The 22,782-nt window shown below is 46.1% G+C and overlaps 2 protein-coding genes across 4 annotated transcripts in view; one reads left to right on the forward strand and one right to left on the reverse strand.

The window, feature by feature from the left end:
• The window catches only part of VIRMA (vir like m6A methyltransferase associated), a 28,437-nt gene extending 27,094 nt beyond the window's left edge, over nt 1-1,343 (reverse strand). Inside the window, exon 1 of the mRNA XM_040586335.1 lies at nt 1,211-1,343. Coding sequence (XP_040442269.1) covers nt 1,211-1,273 — 63 coding nt within the window. The 5' untranslated portion in view covers nt 1,274-1,343. The remainder of the gene's footprint in view (nt 1-1,210) is intronic.
• A 5,120-nt stretch (nt 1,344-6,463) lies between these two features.
• ESRP1 (epithelial splicing regulatory protein 1) overlaps nt 6,464-22,782 on the forward strand; it is a 34,232-nt gene continuing 17,913 nt past the window's right edge. For all 3 annotated transcript variants that reach the window (XM_040587658.1, XM_040587657.1, XM_040587659.1), the window contains exons 1-10: nt 6,464-7,029; nt 7,234-7,362; nt 8,251-8,364; nt 10,849-10,963; nt 18,442-18,540; nt 18,640-18,694; nt 20,459-20,569; nt 20,658-20,790; nt 20,874-20,916; nt 22,330-22,631. In XM_040587658.1, the coding sequence (XP_040443592.1) occupies nt 6,898-7,029; nt 7,234-7,362; nt 8,251-8,364; nt 10,849-10,963; nt 18,442-18,540; nt 18,640-18,694; nt 20,459-20,569; nt 20,658-20,790; nt 20,874-20,916; nt 22,330-22,631 (1,233 nt within the window). In that variant the 5' untranslated portion in view covers nt 6,464-6,897. The remainder of the gene's footprint in view (nt 7,030-7,233; nt 7,363-8,250; nt 8,365-10,848; nt 10,964-18,441; nt 18,541-18,639; nt 18,695-20,458; nt 20,570-20,657; nt 20,791-20,873; nt 20,917-22,329; nt 22,632-22,782) is intronic.

Below are 22,782 nucleotides of genomic sequence, written 5' to 3' on the forward strand. Positions count from 1 at the left end.
TCTTCGTAATATCTAATCTAAATCTACCCTCTTCGAGTTTAAAGCCTTTATCCATTGTCCTATCACTACATGCCTTTACCAAAGTCCTTCTCTAGCTTTCTTGTAGGCCAATTTGATTTTTTTTTCCTGTAATAAAATCTCAATAAGGTTCAGGTTTGGGAAATGTCTTGGGCAAGAATGAAAGTGCCAAAAACATTATACACAATTAAAAAACATTCAATAAGAGAACATACTGCCCTGGAGTAGAACAGTAGCAGCTAGTGTTTCCTGTCCAATACTGTCTTAAATAGTAGAATTAAAAATATACTTGGGTATCCCTGATCCTGGCAGCTAGAAACAACTCCAGAATAACTTCCCATTTATTTTGAATCACAGCATCAGCTCAAAATACTTCCTTTTTTTCCCTTATACCTGTCCGTGAACAAGGCTGAGATATTCTATGATTCTGCAACATTTTTCTCATGTTACAGTAGACTTTTTGTTTTCCCCCCCGACAGTCCCCTTCTTCCCCCCCGAACAGCACAATGGGCTGAGCTCTGGGCAAGCCTGCTGCAACACAAGCAGCTTCAAGGACGTGCAAAATCCCAGCAGCCTCCAAGTGGAATACCTGCACCATCTCCCACTGCTAAAGCAAGCTTGAAATATTTTGTTCACAATGTATAAATCTAAGGGACTAAGATCATAAATCTAAGGGACTATCTCACATACACATGAATACTTTCCCTTCTCGTTAGCTATAGAAAAGCACTGAGGATCTCACAAGTGGCTGGCACGGCTCTTTCCCTGACTTCCTTACTGGGCTACTCGAACCACTTTCCCCCTCTTCGCTCCCCGCTAGCCTCTCCTCCCCATTACCTCCAGCTCTGCGCTGCCTGCCCGCCGCCCCACGCTCCCTCAGCCCCCGGCACCCCGGGCTGCCAGCACAGCGCTGGGCTGGGCGCGCCGCGGGGGCCGGCACCGCAGCCCGGACAAGGCTGCGGGGGCAAGGCGGGGAGGGGGTGGGGATCGCCCCACAGCCAGCCCCTGGCCAGGGGCTACTCCCTCCTGCCCGGCCACCCGCCGAGGCGACGGCCACCGCCGGGGCCTACCACAGCCCCGCAGCCGCGGCGGCCCGGGGAGGCCCCAGCGAGGGCAGGAGGGCGCCGGCAGAGCCGGGGAATAGGAGGAGGAAGAAGGGGAGCGGCGGCCCTAACACCCCCCGCCACGTTACCTCCGCGCTCTGGTGCTTGAACGTGTCTAAAAACAGCAGCTCGGTTGCGGTGTCTACCGCCATCTTGGCTCGGCCGAGGGGGAAGGGCTTCCGGGCGGCCGCGCGAGCGCTTCCGGGCCGCCGCAGCGCGCAGGGGCTGGCGGGGGAGGGGCGCGGGAGCGGGGCAAGGCGGGGCGACAGCGGGCGGGCGGGGGGGGGCTACAGGGGCGGGGCGGGAGCGGGGGAGGGGCCTGAGGGAGCGGGGCGGGGCGGGAGCGGGGGAGGGGTCTGAGGGAGAGGGGCGGGCGCTCCACCGTTGCCCTGCCCACGGGGGACCCGCCGCCGCCGGCCCCGCTCTGCCGCCTTACGCGGCGCCGGCGCCGGCGGTGCGGGGCTCCGGGGCGGCCGCCCCCGTTGCTCCCCGGCCCGGGGGACTGTGCGGGGCCAGTGGCGGCGCTGCCGGCTGTGCTGGGGCCGGAGCAAAGGCGCGGGCGGGCTGGGGGGCTGTCCCTCGGCGGTGGCTTCCCCCCCGGCGGGAGCAAGGCCGCTGCCGCCGCGCTCGTTGCCTGCGGGCTGAGCCGGTGCGCGGGGTGGGGGGTAACCCTGCTGCCCAGCGGGGCTCGGTGTGCGCCGTGAGCGTGGCCGGGCGCCGCTTAGGCCTGCCCCAAGCCTTGCTGCTGCTCGGTTTCACAAGGTTTGGCTTCGGCTCAACGCTGACTAAATTCAGTCCTGCTTGTGAAATTCCTTTTGCTGCCTTTCCCTATTTAAAACTAACCCTTTTCAGGCATAAGAAACTCTCAAGTACACATAGAACAATTCCTTGCGACCGCCCCATGGCTCCTGATGTTCTTGTCTGGCACCCGCTGCCCTTCTGCAACAGCCACTGAAGTTGTACATGCATTGAAGACACCGTGAAGCCAAAATCAGCCCGTGGCCAGGAGAGTGATGTGGAGTTGATCTTACGCAAGCAGTGTGTGGTTACACAAGTTTTGTGTACAAGCTCTACATCTGTAACAGCAAAACTGTGCCACGTTACCTTTGTAGGAAGCCTAGAAAAGGATGTGTAGCATCTCTGAACTGCCAACTGGAGCTTCAGCCACGTACCTGCACCTTCCTTAACGGTGATAATTATACCATATTATCTGCGTCTTGTTTCTGGAACAGCTTCTTAATTAAATAAGCCGGTTTATGTGCACACCAGGAATTGGCAAGTCCCTTTTTTGTTTCAGTAGCTAAACTTGCTGCTTTCTCAGTGCTCCAGAGTTTCACTTGCACCAGCAGTGGCAGTCCCCTAGGCTGGACTTTAGGTGAAAACGTTGCATCGGTTTAAACAAGGCTGTGGTTCAATATATACATTTTCAGCCGTAAAACTAGTTCAGGAAGTTCCCATCCCTGCACCACATGCTGGGGAGCTGGACCACAGCACACAGTTCCATAACCAGTTTTATTGGCACACCTGAAGAAGTGTTTTGTGGCAGTGCAGGGAGACGCATTGACTGGAATTGCTTCCGAATCTAGTACTGCCACCTCATTTCAACAGATGTAGTTAAATACTGCAAATCCCTTCACAGAAACATTTCAGAATTTGAAAATCAAGGGACCTCCCTGGCCATGCTGGCAGATTTACCTGCTCTCATTTTTGCCCCAAACTGGAGTGCTCTCTCAACCTGATGGATAAATAGATCTAAACTCTTGGAGTTATTTTTTTTCTTAATGTAGAAAACCAAAGAACTTTATATCTATTTTGCTAAAGTAGCACAACGCCTTACCAGCTGCTAGTGACACTTGCCATGGCTTATTTTGGTTGTGTATGGTCTCTTCAGAGACTTCTGTGCAAGAGTAGTATTGCATGTCTACTCCAAACATGGGCATCATCACGCCTACAATTGTGCCAGAGCATCGCAGTCCCAGTCAGACGGCTTCTCTCCTGGAACAGCCTGGAACAGTATTGCAACCAGGTCAGCTAGGAGTAGTTTCAGTAACTGGCAGGGGAATTCCAGCCCTGCGTTTTTATCTGCAGTGATTTCCTCGCTGCTGGTAACAGCTATGGCTTTGGATGTGAGAAGAATTGACTTTGCAGGATTTAATTCAGATGGCTCTAAATGCAACGTCACTGATTTCAGCCCATGGCTGGGCTTACAAGTCATTAGCATTTCTCTGCTGCAAGGTAAAGCGGCCATGTTTGAATGTCACACCCAGTTACATGATTTCAGGGAATGATTTGGCTATCAATGAAGAGTTATTTATTGGCTGATGGAAGTGGAGAACACAGAATTTGGTTAGCAGCAGCAATTATCTTAGGGAGATTAAAAAAAAAAAACGGTGGTAACCATTAACACATTGCAACAAAATGATACAGCTCTGCTAATTCTCCCATTCCATTTGTAAAAAGTTGATATTCTGAAAGAAAACATGAGCACCGATGGGGAAGAGTGATACAGGTGGGAGACCTGGCATGAACCAAAGGTCTGTGCAGGAAAGGATAACAAAGTTGCAGGTGGTATTGGGGTGAATTGAAGACACTCCTATGGAGAAATAAAGCAGGGTGGGAGACACAGAACTCGCAGGAAAAACCTGGAGACAATGAGATATGCAAAGTCACAGGTTTGTTCAAAATAAACTGGAAAGAATGGGGTCAGTGGGTGAGAGGAGGAAGCTTCAGGAACATGGAGGAGATAAGAGGGCACGCAGGTCTCTTGCCATGGTTGGGGGGTGGGTGATGGTAAGACCAGCTTCTTAGCATAAAGGAAGGTGTGAGTAGTTTCAGAAATGTCCTGAAAGTGGCACAAAAGGATGTGTGGTGGGAACCCAGAACTAATACAAAAAGGACTGAGAAACAGTTACACTAAAGTTAGCAATGGGGCTGGAAATTAGACAGATGGACAGCAGGCAGGAAACAAGGAATACCAGCGGAGAGAAATACGGCAACAAGGTGCTGGGAGGAGCCTTGAGAGGTCATCATGCAACAAAGCGCCCTAGTTAGTACATTCCTGCAGGTAACAACACTGATGTCATCCGGAAGGTGAGATTTCATGCAAAGACTATGCTTAACTAGGCCCTGGGATAACAAACGGCCAGGGAGAAGCAACCGGAATGGGAGTACGCAAACGCCAGGAAACCTGGGCAACACAACACAGGAACCTGAACAACTGGTGCATGTTGTCAGACCAGATACTACAGGCATGAAAGAAAGAGGGTGGAATGGGAACAGTGACTGGAAAACAGGCGTTTTAGGGAATGTATTACCCAAGAAAGAGAAAAATAAAAGGTAATGGCACTACAGTAGCAATTAGTGGCAAGCGGCTTCCAAAATAAATAAATAATTAAATAAACATGGATTAATCAAGAACCCAAAAGACATAATGGGAATTAAAAATATTTTTGGGGTACAGCTTAACCTATGAAAGGGGTTACTATACATAATGGCACCCTTCCGTAGCAATAAACTGGCGAGTCTGATGCTCCTAGATGGAGAGAGACAAGATAGGATGAGCCAATAAGGCACAAAAGGAAAGAAAAAAAAGAAACACATAAGCCAGTACACAATAAATCACAAGTAAAGGAACAGGTACCCATCCAAAAATCATCCTCACAAAGGCAAGGGCTCCCTCTCAAAAGGCAAGCAGGCATTGGGAGAGAAACCATCTAGAATGATTAAATCTCACTGAAAGATGACCAACCAAGCAAGCACGCACTATCCATCTGCAATGCCCCAATGTGAAGTCATTTCAGAAACGTACTTCACGGCTTTTTTATTAAAGTCTTTTGTTGGTTTTGTTTTTTTTTTTTTTTAAGATGTTGCACTAAACTAAGACCTGAAAGGAAAACTGTGCAAATTCTCTATACCATGAAATCCCTCCTCTTGAGGCTAGGCAAAGGTCACGAAGCAAACTCGCTGTGTGAGGACCAGCCCTGCTCCTCAGATACCCAGCACTGATCAGCTGCGGCCACCACTAGGGACACACACCCCAGCACTCTGCTTCATATGTTTTACTCAATGCATCAGAAAGTTTGAAGACAAATGTACAAAGAAACCCAGGCACCCTAACCCTCCGACAAAAGGGGCACGATTAGCTCAGGTGGTTCCTGATGCCAGATTCACATGGCCAATTTCAGCCACTGCTTTTAAAAACAGGAGGAATTAATTTGCCATCTTTACCCCACAAATTGCAGCATCTGCTATCAGTGAATGTCATTTTCAAAATTTTATAGCAGAAAGGGTGAAAATCACTCCAGCCCTCTCACATCGTGCAAAGGCTGTCTATCGAAGGACATCAAGTATCACGCAGAAATGCGGTGGCAGTCCCTGCAAGGACAACCACGCTGCACCAAGCCGCGGCAGGGCTGGACAAGGGTGCTGGGTGCTAAGGACTAGTCAGATTGCCGACAGGATCCCCAGCGGTGAAACACATCCTCTCCCGTCTGCCAAACCAAGACACCGACGCGCTAATAAAAGGCACTGCAAGCTGCAAACCTGCACCAGCACAAGGAATGGCGGTGAAGAAATCACCTCGGCGAAAATTCAGAGAAGCAGCGCCACACTAAAGTTGGAAACAGACAAAGAACTACAGGTACCACAGGATTTCCTGGGGGAAAGTTGGTGTTACATGTTTACCCTACACTCAGTGACCTTTTCAGTTATTTGTTATGACAAAAACCAAGTTTTGAGCAACACGCGCGCAGAGGATACATGTGCAAGCAACGATGGCCTGAAGATGAAGAGCGGCTGCTGTCACAAGGAGCAGAATCCCGGCGGCTGCCCGGGGCAGGGCTGCGGCAGCCCGGCCGGACCGGCCGTGCCAGAGGGCGGGCAGCCGCGGTGCCGGGAGCGCGGCGGAGGGAGAGGGTCCCCGGCCCCAGCCCGCCCGGCAGCCCCCGCCGGCGCTGCTGCCGGCGGCCCCCGGCCCGCGCCCCGCGCCGCCGCCCCCGGGCCCCGCACGGCCCGGCCCCCGACGGCCGCGCTCACCCCGCGCCGAGGGCGGAGACCCGCCGGGGCGGCTGCGGGCGCTGCGGCCGCCTGCCCTGCCGTCCCGTCCCGTCCAGCCGGCCGCCGGGCCGCCCTGCCCTCCCCGCCCGCGACGTGCCCCGGCAGGAGCGGGCGGCCCCGCCCGGGCCCGCCGCCCCCTCGGTGGGGACGCGCAGCTTCCCGGGGCAGCACAGCCCCGACGGCGGCGCGGAGCCTGCCGGGCCGCGGTCGCCGCCGTCGGTGCACGTCGGGGCTTCCGGGGGAGCCCGCGGCGGCCCCGGTCGGCTCGCCCGCCGCCGCCCCGCCCGCAATCCCGGCCCCCCGCCCCGCCGGCCGCCCCCGCCGCGCTTGCCACGTCCCCGCTCGGCGGGGCCAATGGGCGGGCGGCGCCAGGTGTGTGCTACCTGCACCACGTGGGGCGGGGGGGGGCAGGTAGGGCCGCGGCCCCGCGCAGAAAAGCCCGCAGCCCTTGCGCGCTTCCCAGGGGTGCAGCCGGCGTGGGAGCGGCCGCCGCCCGCCCCGGGAAGGAGAGGGGGTGGGAAGGGAAGGGGGGCAGCCAGCCTGCGCGTCCCCCGCGCCAGGTCCTCGGGGGTGCGGCTGCAGCTGGGGGCTCAGCCGCTCGGGTCTCGCTCGGAAGTACCTCGGGCAGGGAAAGTTTCTGGCCTTTTCTCTTCCTTTCCCCCCCGCCCCCTTCACCCCCTTCCCCCTTTTTTTTGCTGCTTTCCACTGACCCGGTGGCACCATGACGGCGTCTCCCGACTACCTGGTGATCCTCTTCGTGACCACGGCGGGCACCAACGGGGCAAGGCTGGGCTCGGATGAGCGAGAGCTGCTCCAGCTCCTGTGGAAAGTGGTCGACCTGAGGAGTAAGGAGGTATTTTCCCCCGAGGGGGAGCACCCCGGCCTGCAGCCTCCCTCGGCCCCTGCCGTGCTGGGTCCGGGCAGGGCGGCCCCAGCGCCGGGCCGGCTGTGGGTGCCCCGGGCTGGAGCAGGCTCGGGTGGAGGGCAGGGGTCGGTGCTGTAGGTGGGCGCCTCCTGCCCCGCTAGCTGACTCGTCCCTCCTCTGATTTCTCTGGAGCTGGGGCACCTGCACGATGTGCTGGTCCGGCCGGACCACCTGGAGCTGACGGCTGAGTGCCAGGAGATCGCCCAGGTGGATGTGGAGAGCCTGGCCCTGGCCGCACCGCTGGAGCAGGCGTTGAGACAGGTGACTCCCCATAACCGGCTGCTGAACGCTGGTCTCTCATGGGGGCTCCCCGGTGGGGTGGAGGCAGTGTTATCATCCATGTATCCCCTCCGCCGCCACCATGGGGTCTGTGGAGCCTGGTACAGGAGCAGCACAGACGTCCATGGGCCAGGCAACCTGATCCGTGGTGGGGTTTGCTCCCTTGTCTTTTGCTCGCTCGCCTTGGGAGGGACTGAACCCCAAGAGAGGAAGATCAGGATCAGATACCCCTCTACCCTGGTCTCCTTCTGTGCTGGACCCTGAACCTCAGCTGAGGTTGAGCCCCCATTAGTGTTGGACGAGGTTAAGGTTGGGTGCCCCCAAAAAGGCTGGGTAGTGGCAGGCCCTGGTAAGGCTTGTGGTGGCTCGTTAATCCTGGGAAGGAGACAGTAAAGAAGCCTCTAGATAAACAGGGAGGTGTGCGTGATTCTCACTGAGGGTAGGGCTGAAAGCCTGTCTCCTTTCCAACATGCTTGGGTGTCCTGTCTGAAAGGCTCTTCTGCCCCGGCACTCCCTTGGCTCTCTGCAACCAGCTTTACGGCTTCTTGCAGTGCTCTTGCAAATGCTCCTGGAAAAGGTGTTTTTTTTTTTTTCTCTCCTCTGTGATGTGGACTTCTTGTGTGGCCATATTTCATTAGAAAGCCGGGGGGAGGGTGGGGAAGGGGCAATTTCCTTGTGAAGATAATTATCATGAAAGTTATCATGTGCTTAGCTAGTAAGAAATCTACAGAAGTGACTAGCCTCATACAAAAAGGAATTCCAGCTCCATGTTCTCGCTCCCCAGGAGTAACGTGTTACTAACTGATGATACTACCTAGCACAGCCACTCCAATCTCTCATACATGTGTCTTTTGTTGTTTCTGCTTTCAGTTTAATCACTCTGTGAGCAATGAGCTGAACATTGGTGTAGGTACTTCCTTCTGTTTCTGTACTGATGGACAGTTGCACATTAGGCAGGTTCTGCACCCTGAAGCTTCCAAAAAGGTATGTAGCTGTACCTTACGTCTGACTCTTGGTGTGCTTTGTATGACTTTGTGCAAAACTGATCAACTTCTCTTTAGTATGGGGGTGCCTCCCCACAACCATAGTACAAACTTCAATCATATGTTAATATGCTTACCAGACTAAAAAGCCTGTCTATGTGGAAGGCGTAGGCAATGCCTCATGCTTATGTAGCCCTGAGATGCCTTATTAGTTAAATCAGGAGTAAGATTTTCTTGAGTTAAGTGCTTGAGAAAGGAGCAATGCATTGACAGATTACTCCTATGGAAGTTAACAATGGGTTAACAAGTGGGAATTTGGAAGTGTTGCCAAATACTTAACCACCTTAATCATAAACTGTCTTTTGGAACTTTTACATTTACCATTAGCTTCAGCAACTTTCAATCTCTGTGTAGTCAGTTGATGCTCTGAGGGTGGTGCACGTATTTGTAAGGAGCCGAAGAGTAGTTTGAGGCATGCTATGAGTGATGACTAGTCCCATAGTTTAGAGTTTTCTATAACTTCAGAGTTGCCAAATCGCTAACAGTGTTATGAGGTCCTGCCTACTTTTCATTAGTGATAGGGCTGCAGCAAAATATTGAGTCTCTAGTCCTGAAGTAACCGCTTCAATATTGATAACATCTTGTTTTGTGATTTGCTATGAACATGCGTTGCTCTGAGCTGTTCTGCTTCTATCACTGCAACTGACTTCTGTGCCCGTCAACTTGCTGCTTCATATTTGAAGGGGCACTGCTGCAAGTCTGTGCTGTTACAACACTTATATTGGATGAGTTTGGTTTTAATACTTGTTGGTGCTCTAAGTATTTATACCTTTTGAAAATTTAGAAGGGAAAGAATGAGCATGACTCGTAGTGAAGGGACAGTCGTTACATATGTAATTTGTCATAGGAAATGATGTGAGGAAAATGTGGAAACAGGTTTTTAACAGGCTTTCTTCTCGCTTGTAATGGGTATGTGTTTTATACAGTTAAACTTTATATGCAGTTAATTATGTGGCTAAAAGAAGGGACAACCAGGGTTATTTTATGTTTGTTTGGTGTTGGGTACAAGCATCCTTTCTCTAGATCATCACAGGGTCACTGATAGCAATCAAATATTCATAAAAATAATTTATTGCTGTTTTGTTAAGAATTATTCATTTAAGATCTGTTCTGTGCTGTCTACAAATTAAGTAGATGCTTATGAGACCTGTAGTAGTTTTTTGGTCAATACCCTAATCCTGAGATTGCGGTGAGGGGATCACTAAAACCCAGACAGGCAGAAATCACTAGGTGTTTGAGAATACATATCTTTCTTTTAAGATGCCCAGTCTGAACCAATCTAGCAGCTCACGATATTCAAAGAATGAATTGGCATCAACTGTTCCAACTGAATGTCAGTGAAGTACATAACTTGATCTCTCATAGAGGAAATAAAATAGCCATGCTAAAACTGGAACAGGAAATCTTGGCAAGCACACCTGCATTTTCATAAGTTTTTCTTTAAAGAGTATAGTTTACCTAATGCACCTGTCCATATGCTAAGGTAAGTTCTAATGTTCTTAAAGCAGAACTTGTTTGGGAGTCTACACTTCTTTCTTTGGGCTCCCTAAATGTGCTTTCACATATCCTGTCATTCTGTTACAATGCCAAGATGCTAACCAGTTTTTAAATCACAGTAAGCCCTTACTTTTGGTCTAGAGGCATTGCACGCAACAGACAGCCAAGTGGAATATGAAATATTGTGTCTGTGGGGGAAGGTCTGGGGTGAAGAGCTAACTGAAGGAGTAGGGGGTTGTGTTGATTTAAACAACTTCTCCTTCCCACCTCCCCCAAAAATTAAAAGTATGTGGTAAATGTAGTGGTGGGGTAAAAAGGGTTTTATTGACTTCCAGTGGGCTATGTAACTTTCTCCTGGCTTCATACACTGCAATTAAAGCAGTTACCTATGCATAGACTGACAACCTCTGCAGCATATCAAGCACTCATCTGCTCACAGTTGGATGTTTTCTTGTTTGGTGGTTTGGTTTTTTTAAGGGAATAAATGTGTGAAGCGTGACTATTCTCTGAAAACTCATACTTGTCTGTAAACCAAAACAATCTTCTGCTAGTCTTGCAAAATTTACTTGGTTCTATAAACTGAACTGAGTGCCCTCTGGCTCTTTACAGTTAAAATTGGAATCAAGTATGATAAATGTTACAATAGCAGGCATTTGATCTCCCACACATCTATTGGATTTGAGGCACTAGTAATAATAGCAAATGTTTCTCTGGCAGTGAAAAAGCACACTTCTCTTCAAACCATGTGGAAAGCAAAAAAGTTCATAAACATACTTATATGGCTAAGAAGAGCTATGTGAGTTTCCCTGTAGCGATGGCTGCTTGATCTTCCTACCCATGATAAGAAAATTGTTAGAAAGTGTGCTATCTAAAGATAAAGTAGATTAAACTCACCCTAGATGACAGTAGTTACTTTGTCCTTTTACAGAACATCTTACTGCCTGAATGCTTCTACTCCTTTTTTGACTTGCGGAAAGAGTTCAAGAAGTGTTGCCCTGGCTCGCCTGACCTTAGCAAGCTCAACGTTGCAGCCATGACAGAATGTATCCTTTTAACAGTGATGATGTCTGCTGCTGTTACAGCTTTGGCTGAATTTTAGAATGGAAATGCGTGAGTAAATGCTTGCAACACGTATTTAGGGGTGGTATAACTTTAATGAGTGACTAGAAGCTGTACTGAGCTTTTTCACAAATGTAAAGATAAAAACATGAGGATGCATGTTCCTGTGGGGAAAATCCTGTATTTTTTTCTTGATTTCTGTATGGTTTCTTTACTGTCCTTTAAGTTTAAAGAGACAAAACTATACATTTTTGTGTAACTTTCACATTTGTTTGAATTGCTGATATGAATACTAAAAGTTGTGAGGTTGCCTGTTGTATCAGATTTAGGTAAGAGTAAATGTTGGGACACCATCTTAATTTTTAGGAGGGGGAAAAGTTATTCTTGCTGTGACCTTGTAGTGAATCTTTGGCTCGGGAGTGAATCAAAGGCAGCGGTGCTGTTGGCACATGTAGTACTCAGTCTCATGGAAGATGCACGTGTTGCACCTAGTAAGGTGAGGCTGGGCTGGCAATAAGATGCAGTCAATAACGTGTTTCCATTTTCAGTGATAGGTATGTGTAAAATTAATTTCTGAATAGTCTTAAGTGGTCTGTAAACTAGTCCTGTCTGGCTCTTTACTAATCTTAGCTTGGTTTTGTTTGCATGCCATATATAATTAGCGAAGCTGAAACTGGGGCTGTGGATGACTTGGCTGTACCTTCCTCCTTGCTTCCCTGTCAGTCTTCCCTCTTGCTGCAGGCTCCAGTCCTTGTTTCAAATGTGTTCTCAGACACGAAAAACACTTCCCTTCACTTCCCTGCTGACTTACTGAAGCAAGGACCACAAAAGCTAGCTAGCAAGGATGGATAAAGGAATTTTACAGTTTTTTTAAATATATTTTTTATTGGGTTTTGCTGTAGTTTGTAATAATGTTTTTCCTCTGACTAGCTTATTATGTCCATACTGGTTGCCATTAAGAGCTAGTATTTTTCAGACTCGAAAGTCTGTGGCTTCTGAATTATTTTGATCTTTCACTGCAGGACTAGTGTTGCCTGGGCTTTGTACCTGTGTTGTGGGGGCATAGATATTTTATGCAGCTATGGATTTTTTTTTGGTGTTTAACCATAAGTTTTAATATTGCAGGCTGTCTGCTTTGCTTTGCCATCTGTGAATTAAGATCAGACTCCCTCAGTGAAGGGGCAGAAATCACTTCTCACCATACTCTATAGCTTTGCTTCACACTTAGTGCAGAAGTGTTAATTTTTATGTAAAAAGCAAAGTAAACACATGTGTTCCATAGTCTAGAAGCTGGATGATGGACTACTTAAAGTCATGGTCAAAAAACTTAACACATTGTTGTAAAGATGCTTTGACACGAGCTCGAGAAGTTAGATAATGGGCTAGGCTACTTCAGCTGTTTTTGAGAAATGTCTTTGCTTTCTCCTTGTGTGAATGTCTGGTGTATGACTGTTCCCACAGTGGCAAGACATACAACTGTAGCTGCCCGGAGTGTTACTGGTCAGCTGAGGCACAGTGACAGTGTGCGCTCCCTGCCTGCTGGGAGAGGGGAGCAGACCCCCCTGCATTACCAGGCTGTCAGGAAGCCCCTGAAGAGTCACCACCATCTGAGAGTGGTTTTGGCAATTGCCAGTAGTATTTCCTCCGGAGTTCCTAGAGACTTGGTCAGTCTATGCAAATGCTCTCCAGCTGGAGTCTGAACTCTGGATCAGATATGCTTCTTAAGATACATAAACTAACTAATTTTGTTCTAGTTTAATATTAATGTTTGTGGTTTGTCTTGTTTTGTAACTGCTGATGCTGTTAATCTGTAGGCTTGCTATGTTTATGCAACATGGCTGAAATTAACTGTCTCTGCCCTATATTGCTTGAGAGTGGTGGGGGTGGAAGATGCAGAGACCAAGAAAGTAAAACAATTTTTGTTTTCTGTTTATTGACAAATATGATAGTTTTCTTCCTCTTCACTCTGCTGAAACATACCAAGTTAATCTCCTCTGTGTCAGAAGCTGTGTAAGTTAATTGCACTTGGAGCGTCCGGACATGCATGCAATACTTGGAATTAAAAAAAAAAAAAAAAAGTTGAAGCAGGTGCTAAGTCTAAAGGCTAGTTCAAACAGTTTTGTGCAGGCTTTTTTTTTTTTTTTCCTTGCTTCATGTAAGTGGGACAGCTACTTTCCTCCCGAGACACTTACGTAGCAAAGAAAAGAAAATGTCTAAATGAAAAGTAACTTGGAAGCGGTTATGCTGGGGCATGGGACATGAAAACAAATGCAGTGTGTTGAAACGAAGTGGCAGATTAGTGTGCAGAATCTGGCTGAGCTCTTGCTATTCTTGCAGAATGTGCAGATCTTCCACCCCATAGCTAAAGGGGCTGCATGAAAGGAATATTCCGTATTTGTGCCACGCAAACTCTACTGGGCCATGTTTGTTAGCATTAGGTGGGAATAGAAGGTTCTGGATTAGGAGTAGGGTACTGACTAGAGATGCAGAAGACCTGCATTTGCAATCTGGTAGGAGCAGGAGTAGAATGATTTATTTATTTTTAAGTGGGGGGGCACATCCTTCATGTACTTGCATCCCCATTTACCAGTGTGTGAGATTGTAGTGATCAGCAAAAGGGAACTTGTGATATGAAAGATTTAAGGGAAAGCCAGGTATTATTGTATGGTTGTTTAAATGTTTAGGAGTCTTCCAGAAGCTTTTGTTTTGATCGGATTAAGCAACAAATCACAGGGAAATAGAGAATGTATTCTATTGCTCCCAACAGTCAGGGAGATATGTTGAGTGACTGTGCAGTAGGAGTATATTCCAGAGCATAACGCAGTGGATAGTTGGTGCTTGGATATGTATTTCTTGTAGGCAAGGCAAGCACAATCTTGAAAAAGAGCATAGAAATGTTAAACAGAATAATTGGCTGGGTTATTCTTCCTTTAGAAAGTATGTTTGGAACTTACTTTTTTGGAAAACTACTTGAAATTGTGTACAGCAATGAAACTATTCCACATCCAAGAGCTCAGGTGAAAGATTTGTTTCCTGCTGCTGCTCCCCACAACTCCACCCCCCACCCCCAAGAAATTGTAAACTTACTGTACAAATAGCCACTGGTTTCTTTTAATTCAGGGTAAGGAAATGTTTAAAATACCATGACATTTGAGGGACTGAGGAAGAACTGAGACTAGCTGTAACTGTTATCCCTGAGTACTACTGCTGCCTAATTTACAGTCTCAAATCAGTTTTTAGTGTAAGAGACAGTCTTCTGGCAGACTTTCTTTAGTCGGTATTGTGTAAGAGTAATGACAGCAGGATAATTATGAGAAATTTCGAGTAACAAAAAACTTGAGAAAAGCAATCATGTTACAGCAGAGAAGGGAACTCGGGTCTGTTGAAATTTTTTTTTTTAACGTGTAAGGATACAAAAGGAACAGGGCTGTTCTTGCACCCTCTGTACCTCCCATACTTGCTGCACTTCTTGATTTGCAAAGCTTGCTGAGCCAGTTTTTACCACTGTGAGTGCCTTGAGGGTGGAGTGAACAAAGCTTGCATGACTATTCATATTCAGTCTGCAGAGGACTCATCCTTTGCCTCAAGATTGGGTGTGCAGAAGCCATTAAATGGCAAATAGCTCTTGCTTCCTCCAGAGCATGGTTTGCTCCACTGACTTCTGAACTGGGTTTGTGAGGGTAGCACCTTACTGGGATATCTGCTTGTTGGTTGTTGGTAGAAACATGTGCTTTCTCCAGAACAGTCTGCTTATTGTGCTGGATATAATAAGGATCTGCAATACTAAAACTTGATTTGGTTGGAGGGTTTTTTTGGGGGTGTATTTTTTTTTTTCCACTTGGGTGTCTTAAACAATGATGTGGAGCACTTAAATCAATAGTACTTAGCTCTGGCAATAAAAAGCATGTTATTGGGTATTACTTGAGAATCTTGTGTACTGCTGTTTGTATTTCCTGTGATAGTACCCAGGAACTGGGTGATAGCAGGTTATCTTTATGCGAAGTAATGTTTAAAAAGATGCAATCTTCTGCCTGAAGAGGCTTAAAAACAGAACAAAGAGAGAAGAGGATCAGTGCAGAACACAATTACAACACTAGTTCATGTTATATTACCTTGGAGCCAAGTTAGTTGTTCAGTATTTCTTTTGCCATAGTTAAGAACAGAGTTGAGACTGAGAAATTTAAGAGACAGTGGGAGGGAAGAAGAGAGGACACTGGCAGTGGGTGGAGCTGTGGTGATGAATCTGAGGAAATGATTTAGAAATTCCTTCCATATTATATAGGCAACCCTGATGTAGAATATGCCTCCTTCCCCTGCTCCCTTTACTAACTTGCGGGAGGTCTTTCTGCAGCTGTGCAGCAAGATTTAAAGTTTCTTGTTTCCCAGCCTGCCTTGTTACTTGAGAGTATCTTTTGCTGTTGCTTCATTTAGAGTGTGTGTGTCCATGCTATTGCATATAGTAGCTTTAAACAGACAGGTCTGTTTTCTAACACTTCTTCAAATGTGAACTTGAATTTATTCACTGCAGTCAACTCTCTCCAATTGCCCAGGAGAGGCAACATTTTAAATATCACTGTACACAAACACATGTGGTCTCCTCTCCCTTCACAGAACGAGGGGTGGCTTTTAGAGACTATTCCATTAACAGCTTTTTCCCAAGAGTGCAGCTTTCTAGTGCCTCTGTTCATAGGATTCCACTGTATGTAGTCAGTCTCATTCATTAGAATTCAGGTTTTCACTTAACGTTATTAACAACTCCCTACATGTGCAGAAAACTATCAGTTTTCTTCTTCAGTCTTGCCTAAAAGCCTTGCTTCTAGCTAATCAGTGGTGAATGTGTGAGCGGTTTCTCATTCCTGCTTATGCTGATGACTCTCTTCCTCCCCTCCCACTGTGTTTATATTAATCTGGAGTTACTTGGCACAACTGACTCCCTGTGTCTGAACACCTGGTACCAACTTCTGTTGGCACTAGGGCATTTTTAGGAACTCTATCTCCTGTTGATCAATATTCCCAGGGAAAATGTTTTCTGAAGGAAATGAATGTGGGGTGGGGGAGTTCTTTGTTTTCCTTGTGTGACAGCCTTGCTTCAAATTCCCAGCCTCTTCACACTGCTGCAGTCCCCTTTCTAGCAACTGATTGTTTGTAGGGATCTTTGGCTCTGCAAAAAGGAAATATTGAAATGTCTCGTCAGTTTTGACAGCACAGTCTAACAGCCAAGTGCATGTATATGCATGTCCCCTGCCATAATAGCTATTGAAACTCCTGTGCATCTTCTCTTGACTTTAACAGGGGAAAGATAACACTTCCAAAATATTAATTTAAGAAATAGTCAGGCAAGACCAGGGTTCCAATACCTGTGTCTTCAGCAGCTTCTGGTTCCCTGGATGGGCAGCAGAGATTGCCCAAGCGTAGCACGGTTGCTGCAAGGGGAAGGGTGTCAGTAAAAGGAGAAGCACTCCTCTGCTGTGATACACATGGTGCCCCAAAACATGTGTGGTGCTGATTAGGCACCCACTCTGCAAGGGGGTCTGGGGAATATTTTTCTTTTCAATTCCCCCTCCTTCCCCAGGAGGCAGAGGAGAAGATGAGCTTAAGTGTACAGTTTAGGAAGACTTGCTGCAATGAATAAGTTTCTTGTTGTCATAAACACTGATAGTCTTTTAAACTGTGCTTTGGGTTTTTTTTTTCATGTGGTTTGTTCAGGATTTTTAGTTCGTTTTTTAAGAAAACCATATAATGTTCTCAATACTTCGCACCAAAAAAGGTATCAGGAGGGAAAGTAATGGCAATGGCTAGCAAACTGCATTTAGTAAACAGTTGAAGGGGAGGGATCACTGATCTAAGTTTTCTGTTTCTTAAACTTAACCTGTGCACACTTAAAACCAACAGTCTCAAAATCAAATTGGCTTCAAAGGGTATTGACTTGGCACAACAGCTTTCCTTTCCTTGCTGTGGAAGAGGAGTTCATTGAGTTGACGTTACTTTTCTTCTCACAACAAGATAACAGTTAACTCCAAAAACAATTGGACAAAATCTGTTTTGTAGGAATGACTTGCAGTCATCTGACAAATAATAGGGGAGACTTTTTCATAATGAAACTTGTGCTGCCTCCCCAATGATGGGATGATACAACAGAGCTGGTGTGTGGTGTCTGTTTCTAATAGAAGCTGTTCTTCTGTTCCCTGCCCTTCCTGTAGGCATCAGCTCTAGGTGGAAAAAGCTCTTCTCTTCTAAGAGGACCCTTGCTATCTCGGACTGAGAAGCAACTTCTGAGCACCAAAATACAGACTCTTTTGAGTGAAATGTGTCTAATGTAGCTTTTTGGGGATGTGGGCAAATAATTGATGCATTTGACTGTTTTGAATATCTTGCATTACTTTACTGCCATGCCAGGATAGGTCTTGTTTAAGAAACTTTCACTTTTGCTCTAAAGTCTTGACATGAAGTGGTAAGAGAAGTTAAAAAAGCAAGTCCTGTTCCCAGACTGCTATTTCTCTTCTTGTTCTGTTCTTGGTGTTTTTTACCCTACACCCCTAAAAGGAGATGTGAATGGGAAAGACCTTTTTGAAAACTTGCTTTATAAATTAAGCATAAAGTTGCAAGTAATCTTACAGTCCTGTAGCCTAGTCTTAGAGAGGGGCAAATATGGCAGGAAGTGGGAGAGATACCATAGTAAACTCTGATTATGTTGTCTGAGAAAAGCTAGTATGTGTGACTTAAATCAGACTCCCTTTGTGAATGTGGGGGTTTTAATCTGGTCATTCTACAGCCTGTCTTTCCAGGACAGAATGCTTCCTGCTGTTTATTGGCAGAAGAGCTTATTCTTGCTATAATCTTCCAAAATACTTCAGATCAAAGAAGATATGGGTTGCGGGACTCTTTTGTCTATTGGCTATCTCCAGCGGTGCACTCCTAGCAGATTCTCAAAATGCTGCTGTGTAACAGCACAAAACTCGGGTTGTAACTTCCAATAGGCAAGGTTTAGATGAGGTGCCATTTGTGAATTTTGTCAAAGATTTTTAGGATTTACTTGTTCAGAAAGCATGTGGTGTATCCTCCTGTTTCTGTAGCTTCTTAGTTGATGGTTTGCTTCTCCTTTCCCAGATCTTCCCCTAGAGGTTAAAGAAGATGCTAATTAAAGAGGACAGGGCCCAAGTCTCTCCTACATGCAAAAGTGTATCTGTGTGTCAAATATATATAATTAATGAGTATATTAAATATATATGCCCTTATTATGGGGTCTCAAGTCCCCATATGCTTTCTGGAGTGACCTCACATTCCCGCAGGTGGCAGTAGTAAGAGTCCAAGGCAGAACAGCTAATGTATCCCAGCAGGAAACGGGATTAAATATTCCTCTGAGAAGTGATTTGCCATCAAGGATAACATGAAAGCTTGTTGCTCTAGCAGGAAGCCCATTAGAAATCTGTTTGGTGATGATTGACTTAACTGCAGCATGAAGATTTAAATCTTGGCAAGAACAGTCCAACGCTTCCCTATGGAGCCTCTCAGGTTGAAGAGATGGGAAATATTATTTTAACACTAATATCTGAACCATACAGTAAGTGATTGTGATGAATGAGTTTTCTCTGCTTGCTTGTTTTTGCTATCTGTCCTGTATGTTGAGGAAGAAGAAAATAACTTGTGCTGTATTTCCTAGATCACCGATTTTCAGATCCAGAAAGAGTAAACTACAAATTTGAAAGTGGGCCTTGGTAAGTGTCTTCTCACTCTTGCTGCATGCTGCCCCTACCCCCACCTTTTTTTAAAGATACAAAATAAGCTGCACTTCTCTGTATTCCTAATTTACAAATAGCTGTTACCATTCCTTTTACTTACCTTGCCACAGTTGTGAGAATCAATTAGATGCTTTAAGTGGGAAAGGGAACAGATAATCTGTGATCAGATACAAGCTAGTTTTCTTGCTAGTCTTCAGTATTGCTTGTTATCTGCTGGTAGTTCTGGGTTCTGCTAATAAGTGCTTATTTTTGCAGAACTAACCCTATTGGTACTAACTCTTACGCTCTTCCTGCAATTTGCTTCAGTTACTAAATACACATAATGATTATTTTTTTTTAATAGGGAAGAAACCTTTCCATAGAGATACTGTGCTACCAGTAAATTGCTTAAGCTATGATTGTCTTCTTCCAAAATGTTTTATGCATAAGCTTTACTTACTCTTGACTGTTTCGTTGTTTGGGTTTGGTTGTTTTTTTAAAAAAAAAAAAACGCTATCATGCTTTTCTATGTACAAACACAGATTTTTCTCAGTGGTTTGCTGGATACTCCCTTTGCAGTATCACAAGAGACTGGTGTTAAACTGATCTTGCTTGAATACATACTTCCCCCTTTTAGATTAAGGAACTGTCATAATGGTACATGATGCCAGCACTTCGGAGCCAAAAGAAGCAAGAAAAGAATGCAACAATATTGGCAGAAAGTGTCCAGTGAGATTAGCTCAGGGGTTATGTTTTAGCATTGTTCTAAGCTTTATCCCTTTCACTAAAACAATCCTGGGATGAGGTGGAAGATTCCCAGCTTATTCATAATAGTGGGAAGTACAGAATTAGGAGGTGAGGGGGAACAGTTTGGGACAGACACCTACAAAAAGGCCAGCTGAGAGATTAAAATGACCCTCCAGCGAGAAACATGACCCTCCTATAACAAGAGGAAACTCTCTGCTGCTGAGCAACAATTCATCTGCCGAATCAATCGTCTAGTCTCTTCTGTGCAAAAACCTGTCCTGGCAATAGCCAGAAAGGCAGCCTTGGGTGGCTGTGAGTTTTGCTGTACATGGCACTCTTAACAAGGAAGAGAACAAAAAAGTCTGTGGTAATGACCAATTAAACCTGGCTTTCTGTGGCTGAGATATTCCCATGCTAAGCAGGCAATGTAGCCTGTAGCTATATTAGTCTCTAGTAGCACAGTGATGGCCTGAACAAGCAATGTTAAGGCTCAACTCTTCGGGCAGGAGTCCTCTGTGTGCCGAGTGTAACCTGAACAGACTTGGTCTTGGCTTCTGACTGGCTCTTACACACCGTCACAGTACAGATAATAAGCACTAACCTCAGTCACATCTAACTGCTCTGCTTCCATTTCCACCTAGCTAAGATTAGAATAGCAACTGTGTAATTTTATGTCAGTAACCCTGTTCAGACAGTGGAAAAGGACAAACTCTTGGTATGTAAGGAGCAGGGAGTAAATTGAGGGAATGTGATTGAAGAGATGAGAGCTGAAGTAGCAAACAGTGGTGAAGCGGGAGAGGAACGCTGGGAAAGGGACAGCTTAACAGAACAGACATTCCCTGAGGAGAGACATGTGCAGTGGCTTTTGATAGTGGTGGCACTTAGCCCTCACTGCCCTGGCAGTGCCATCCAGCAGACGTGGAGCAGGGACAGCACAGGTGTCAAGCAGGGAGGGTGGTGTGTGGCAGGTGCCGCAGGCAGATGTCTCTGCATTACTTCTTTCTGTGCCTGCAGCAGCAAGATGGAGCTTGTGGATGACAATGCTGTTATCCGAGCAAGAGGATTGCCATGGCAGTCATCCGACCAGGACATAGCGAGATTCTTCAAAGGCCTAAACATAGCCAAGTTAGTAGCTAAGAATTTACCTCTGTTTGTAATGCTTCGTCTGCATCAGTCCTGGATTTTTATCTCTCATTTGATTTAAATCTTGCAGGGGAGGTGCTGCGCTCTGCCTCAATGCCCAGGGTAGGAGAAATGGGGAGGCTCTTGTGAGGTTCGTAAGTGAAGAGCATAGAGATCTAGCACTACAAAGGCACAAGCACCACATGGGGAATCGATACATTGAGGTGCGTGACACTGGCTTTGAAATCCTTTTCTCAACACGAGTGCAAATAGCGTGCCAATCACGTGTTCTCTTTTCTTTCCTTAGGTATACAAGGCAACAGGTGAAGACTTCCTTAAAATCGCAGGAGGTAATTTTTAGGGGGTGAGAAGGAAGGGTTTGTTCCATCAGCATCTGTAACTAAATGGCTCCTGTTGGATGCGGCCTTTCATTTTCTTTCTTGGAACAAGTAGCTGCCTGGTGTGTTAATTATGATGTCCTTTGCTAGCAGCAGTCCAAGGCTCTCTGATTTATCTTTTTCTTCCTTGCTAATTTCAAGCAGCCTATGAAATAAGGATTTGATCAGGAGAGGTGATCTTGCATATGAGCTTAATTTGTTAGGTCGTAGTTTTAACTGAAGGGACCTAAATGTTATTGATGGCTGAAAAACAAAACCAGAGTAGTTTTTCAAAACAACATGACTGCTGTTGCTGTGGAGACTTGCACATAAACCCAAACAGATATTACAGTGTAAATAACAAGGGATTTATGGAACTGATTTTCTTCAAATCAAATTTTTGCCTCAGACTAAAGGGGGAATGGTTATTTAAAGGTAATATTGAAGTATTTGCAGCCTTGAATTGAAAGGCTGCAAAACTTGCTCTACAAACTCTCCTGTGGTCTCTTTTCTTCCCCTTTATGACTGTAAGCATACAGAATTTGAGTTAAGATCCAATAAGCTGATATGTGTCTACAATACTACCTTAAGGTCCCTGTTGGTTCCTGACAGCTACTTGTTTTGGGGATTGGAAATGGCTAACTCTGTGTCTGAGGTTGATCTTTTAGAGTGGCAAATAAATAGCTAACTGATAGGCTTAGTAACAGTTATACCATTCAAAGAAAAGACATGGTACACTGACACTGGGGAAAAAGCGGTGGGTGTCTGGCACAACCAAACCTCTTTGCAGAACGATCTAGCTCTAAGTGAAGGGACCATATTAAGATGTGAAGTTGGTTAGCAGCTAGCTTTGATGGTAGTGTTACAACATGAGCATCAGTGGTCTTCTAGAGTTTCTGAAAGTAGAATTTGCAGACTTGAACAGATTTATCAGGACAGGGTGAAATTCTTCAGCAGATTTCAACATGCCCTTCCAACTTTCCCAGCACAATGGTCTGAGTGCTCAGTTACTGTATATTAAGGCTTCAGAGCATGCCAAAGTTATTCATAAGTTAGAAATGCAAGGTGCACAGTAGGCCAGGTACTGTTCATGCAAGGGATGCACAGACTGCTTTCCTTGGGCTTGAACATTGTAAGTACTGTGTATTTTCTCCTTGAATAAGGATGAATCTCTCCCAAATGAATTAAGATTATTAGACTTTAATGGGAAGTGTCCTGTACAGTATTTCTAGTTTATCAAAGAGGGTCGTCTTTCCTGACTTTAGAGGCAAATACTGTTCTACATGCTCAAAAACTGTCTGGGGAGGAGGTAGCTATACCGGGCTTGCTTGTGATTTTTATGTGGCTGCCCAGACTTAAGTGCTTCTGTATTTCTTTTTGTTACAGGCACTTCCAACGAGGTTGCACAGTTCTTGTCGAAAGAGAACCAAGTGATTGTCAGGATGCGAGGTCTTCCTTTCAACGTAACGACAGAAGAAGTGCTGACATTCTTTGGTCAGCACTGCCCTGTAACAGGAGGAAAGGAGGGAATCCTATTTGTCACATACCCTGACAGCAGGCCAACAGGGGATGCCTTTGTCTTGTTTGCTTGTGAAGAATATGCACAAAATGCACTGAAAAAGCATAAGGACTTGCTAGGGAAGAGGTACATTGAACTCTTTAGGAGCACTGCAGCAGAAGTTCAGCAGGTGAGTGTAAACCTTACAAACATTGGCTCTTTGTAATCCAGAGTCCTACACTGGCATACGGTAGTGGAAGCAAATACTGCTTGGCCATGACTTGAAAGCTTCTCTTCTCACTCTTGACTCTTGCTGGCAAGACTACTGTCTGGATTTCCAT

This window comes from Falco naumanni, chromosome 3 (assembly GCF_017639655.2).
Source record: "Falco naumanni isolate bFalNau1 chromosome 3, bFalNau1.pat, whole genome shotgun sequence".
NCBI classification, from domain to species: domain Eukaryota; kingdom Metazoa; phylum Chordata; class Aves; order Falconiformes; family Falconidae; genus Falco; species Falco naumanni.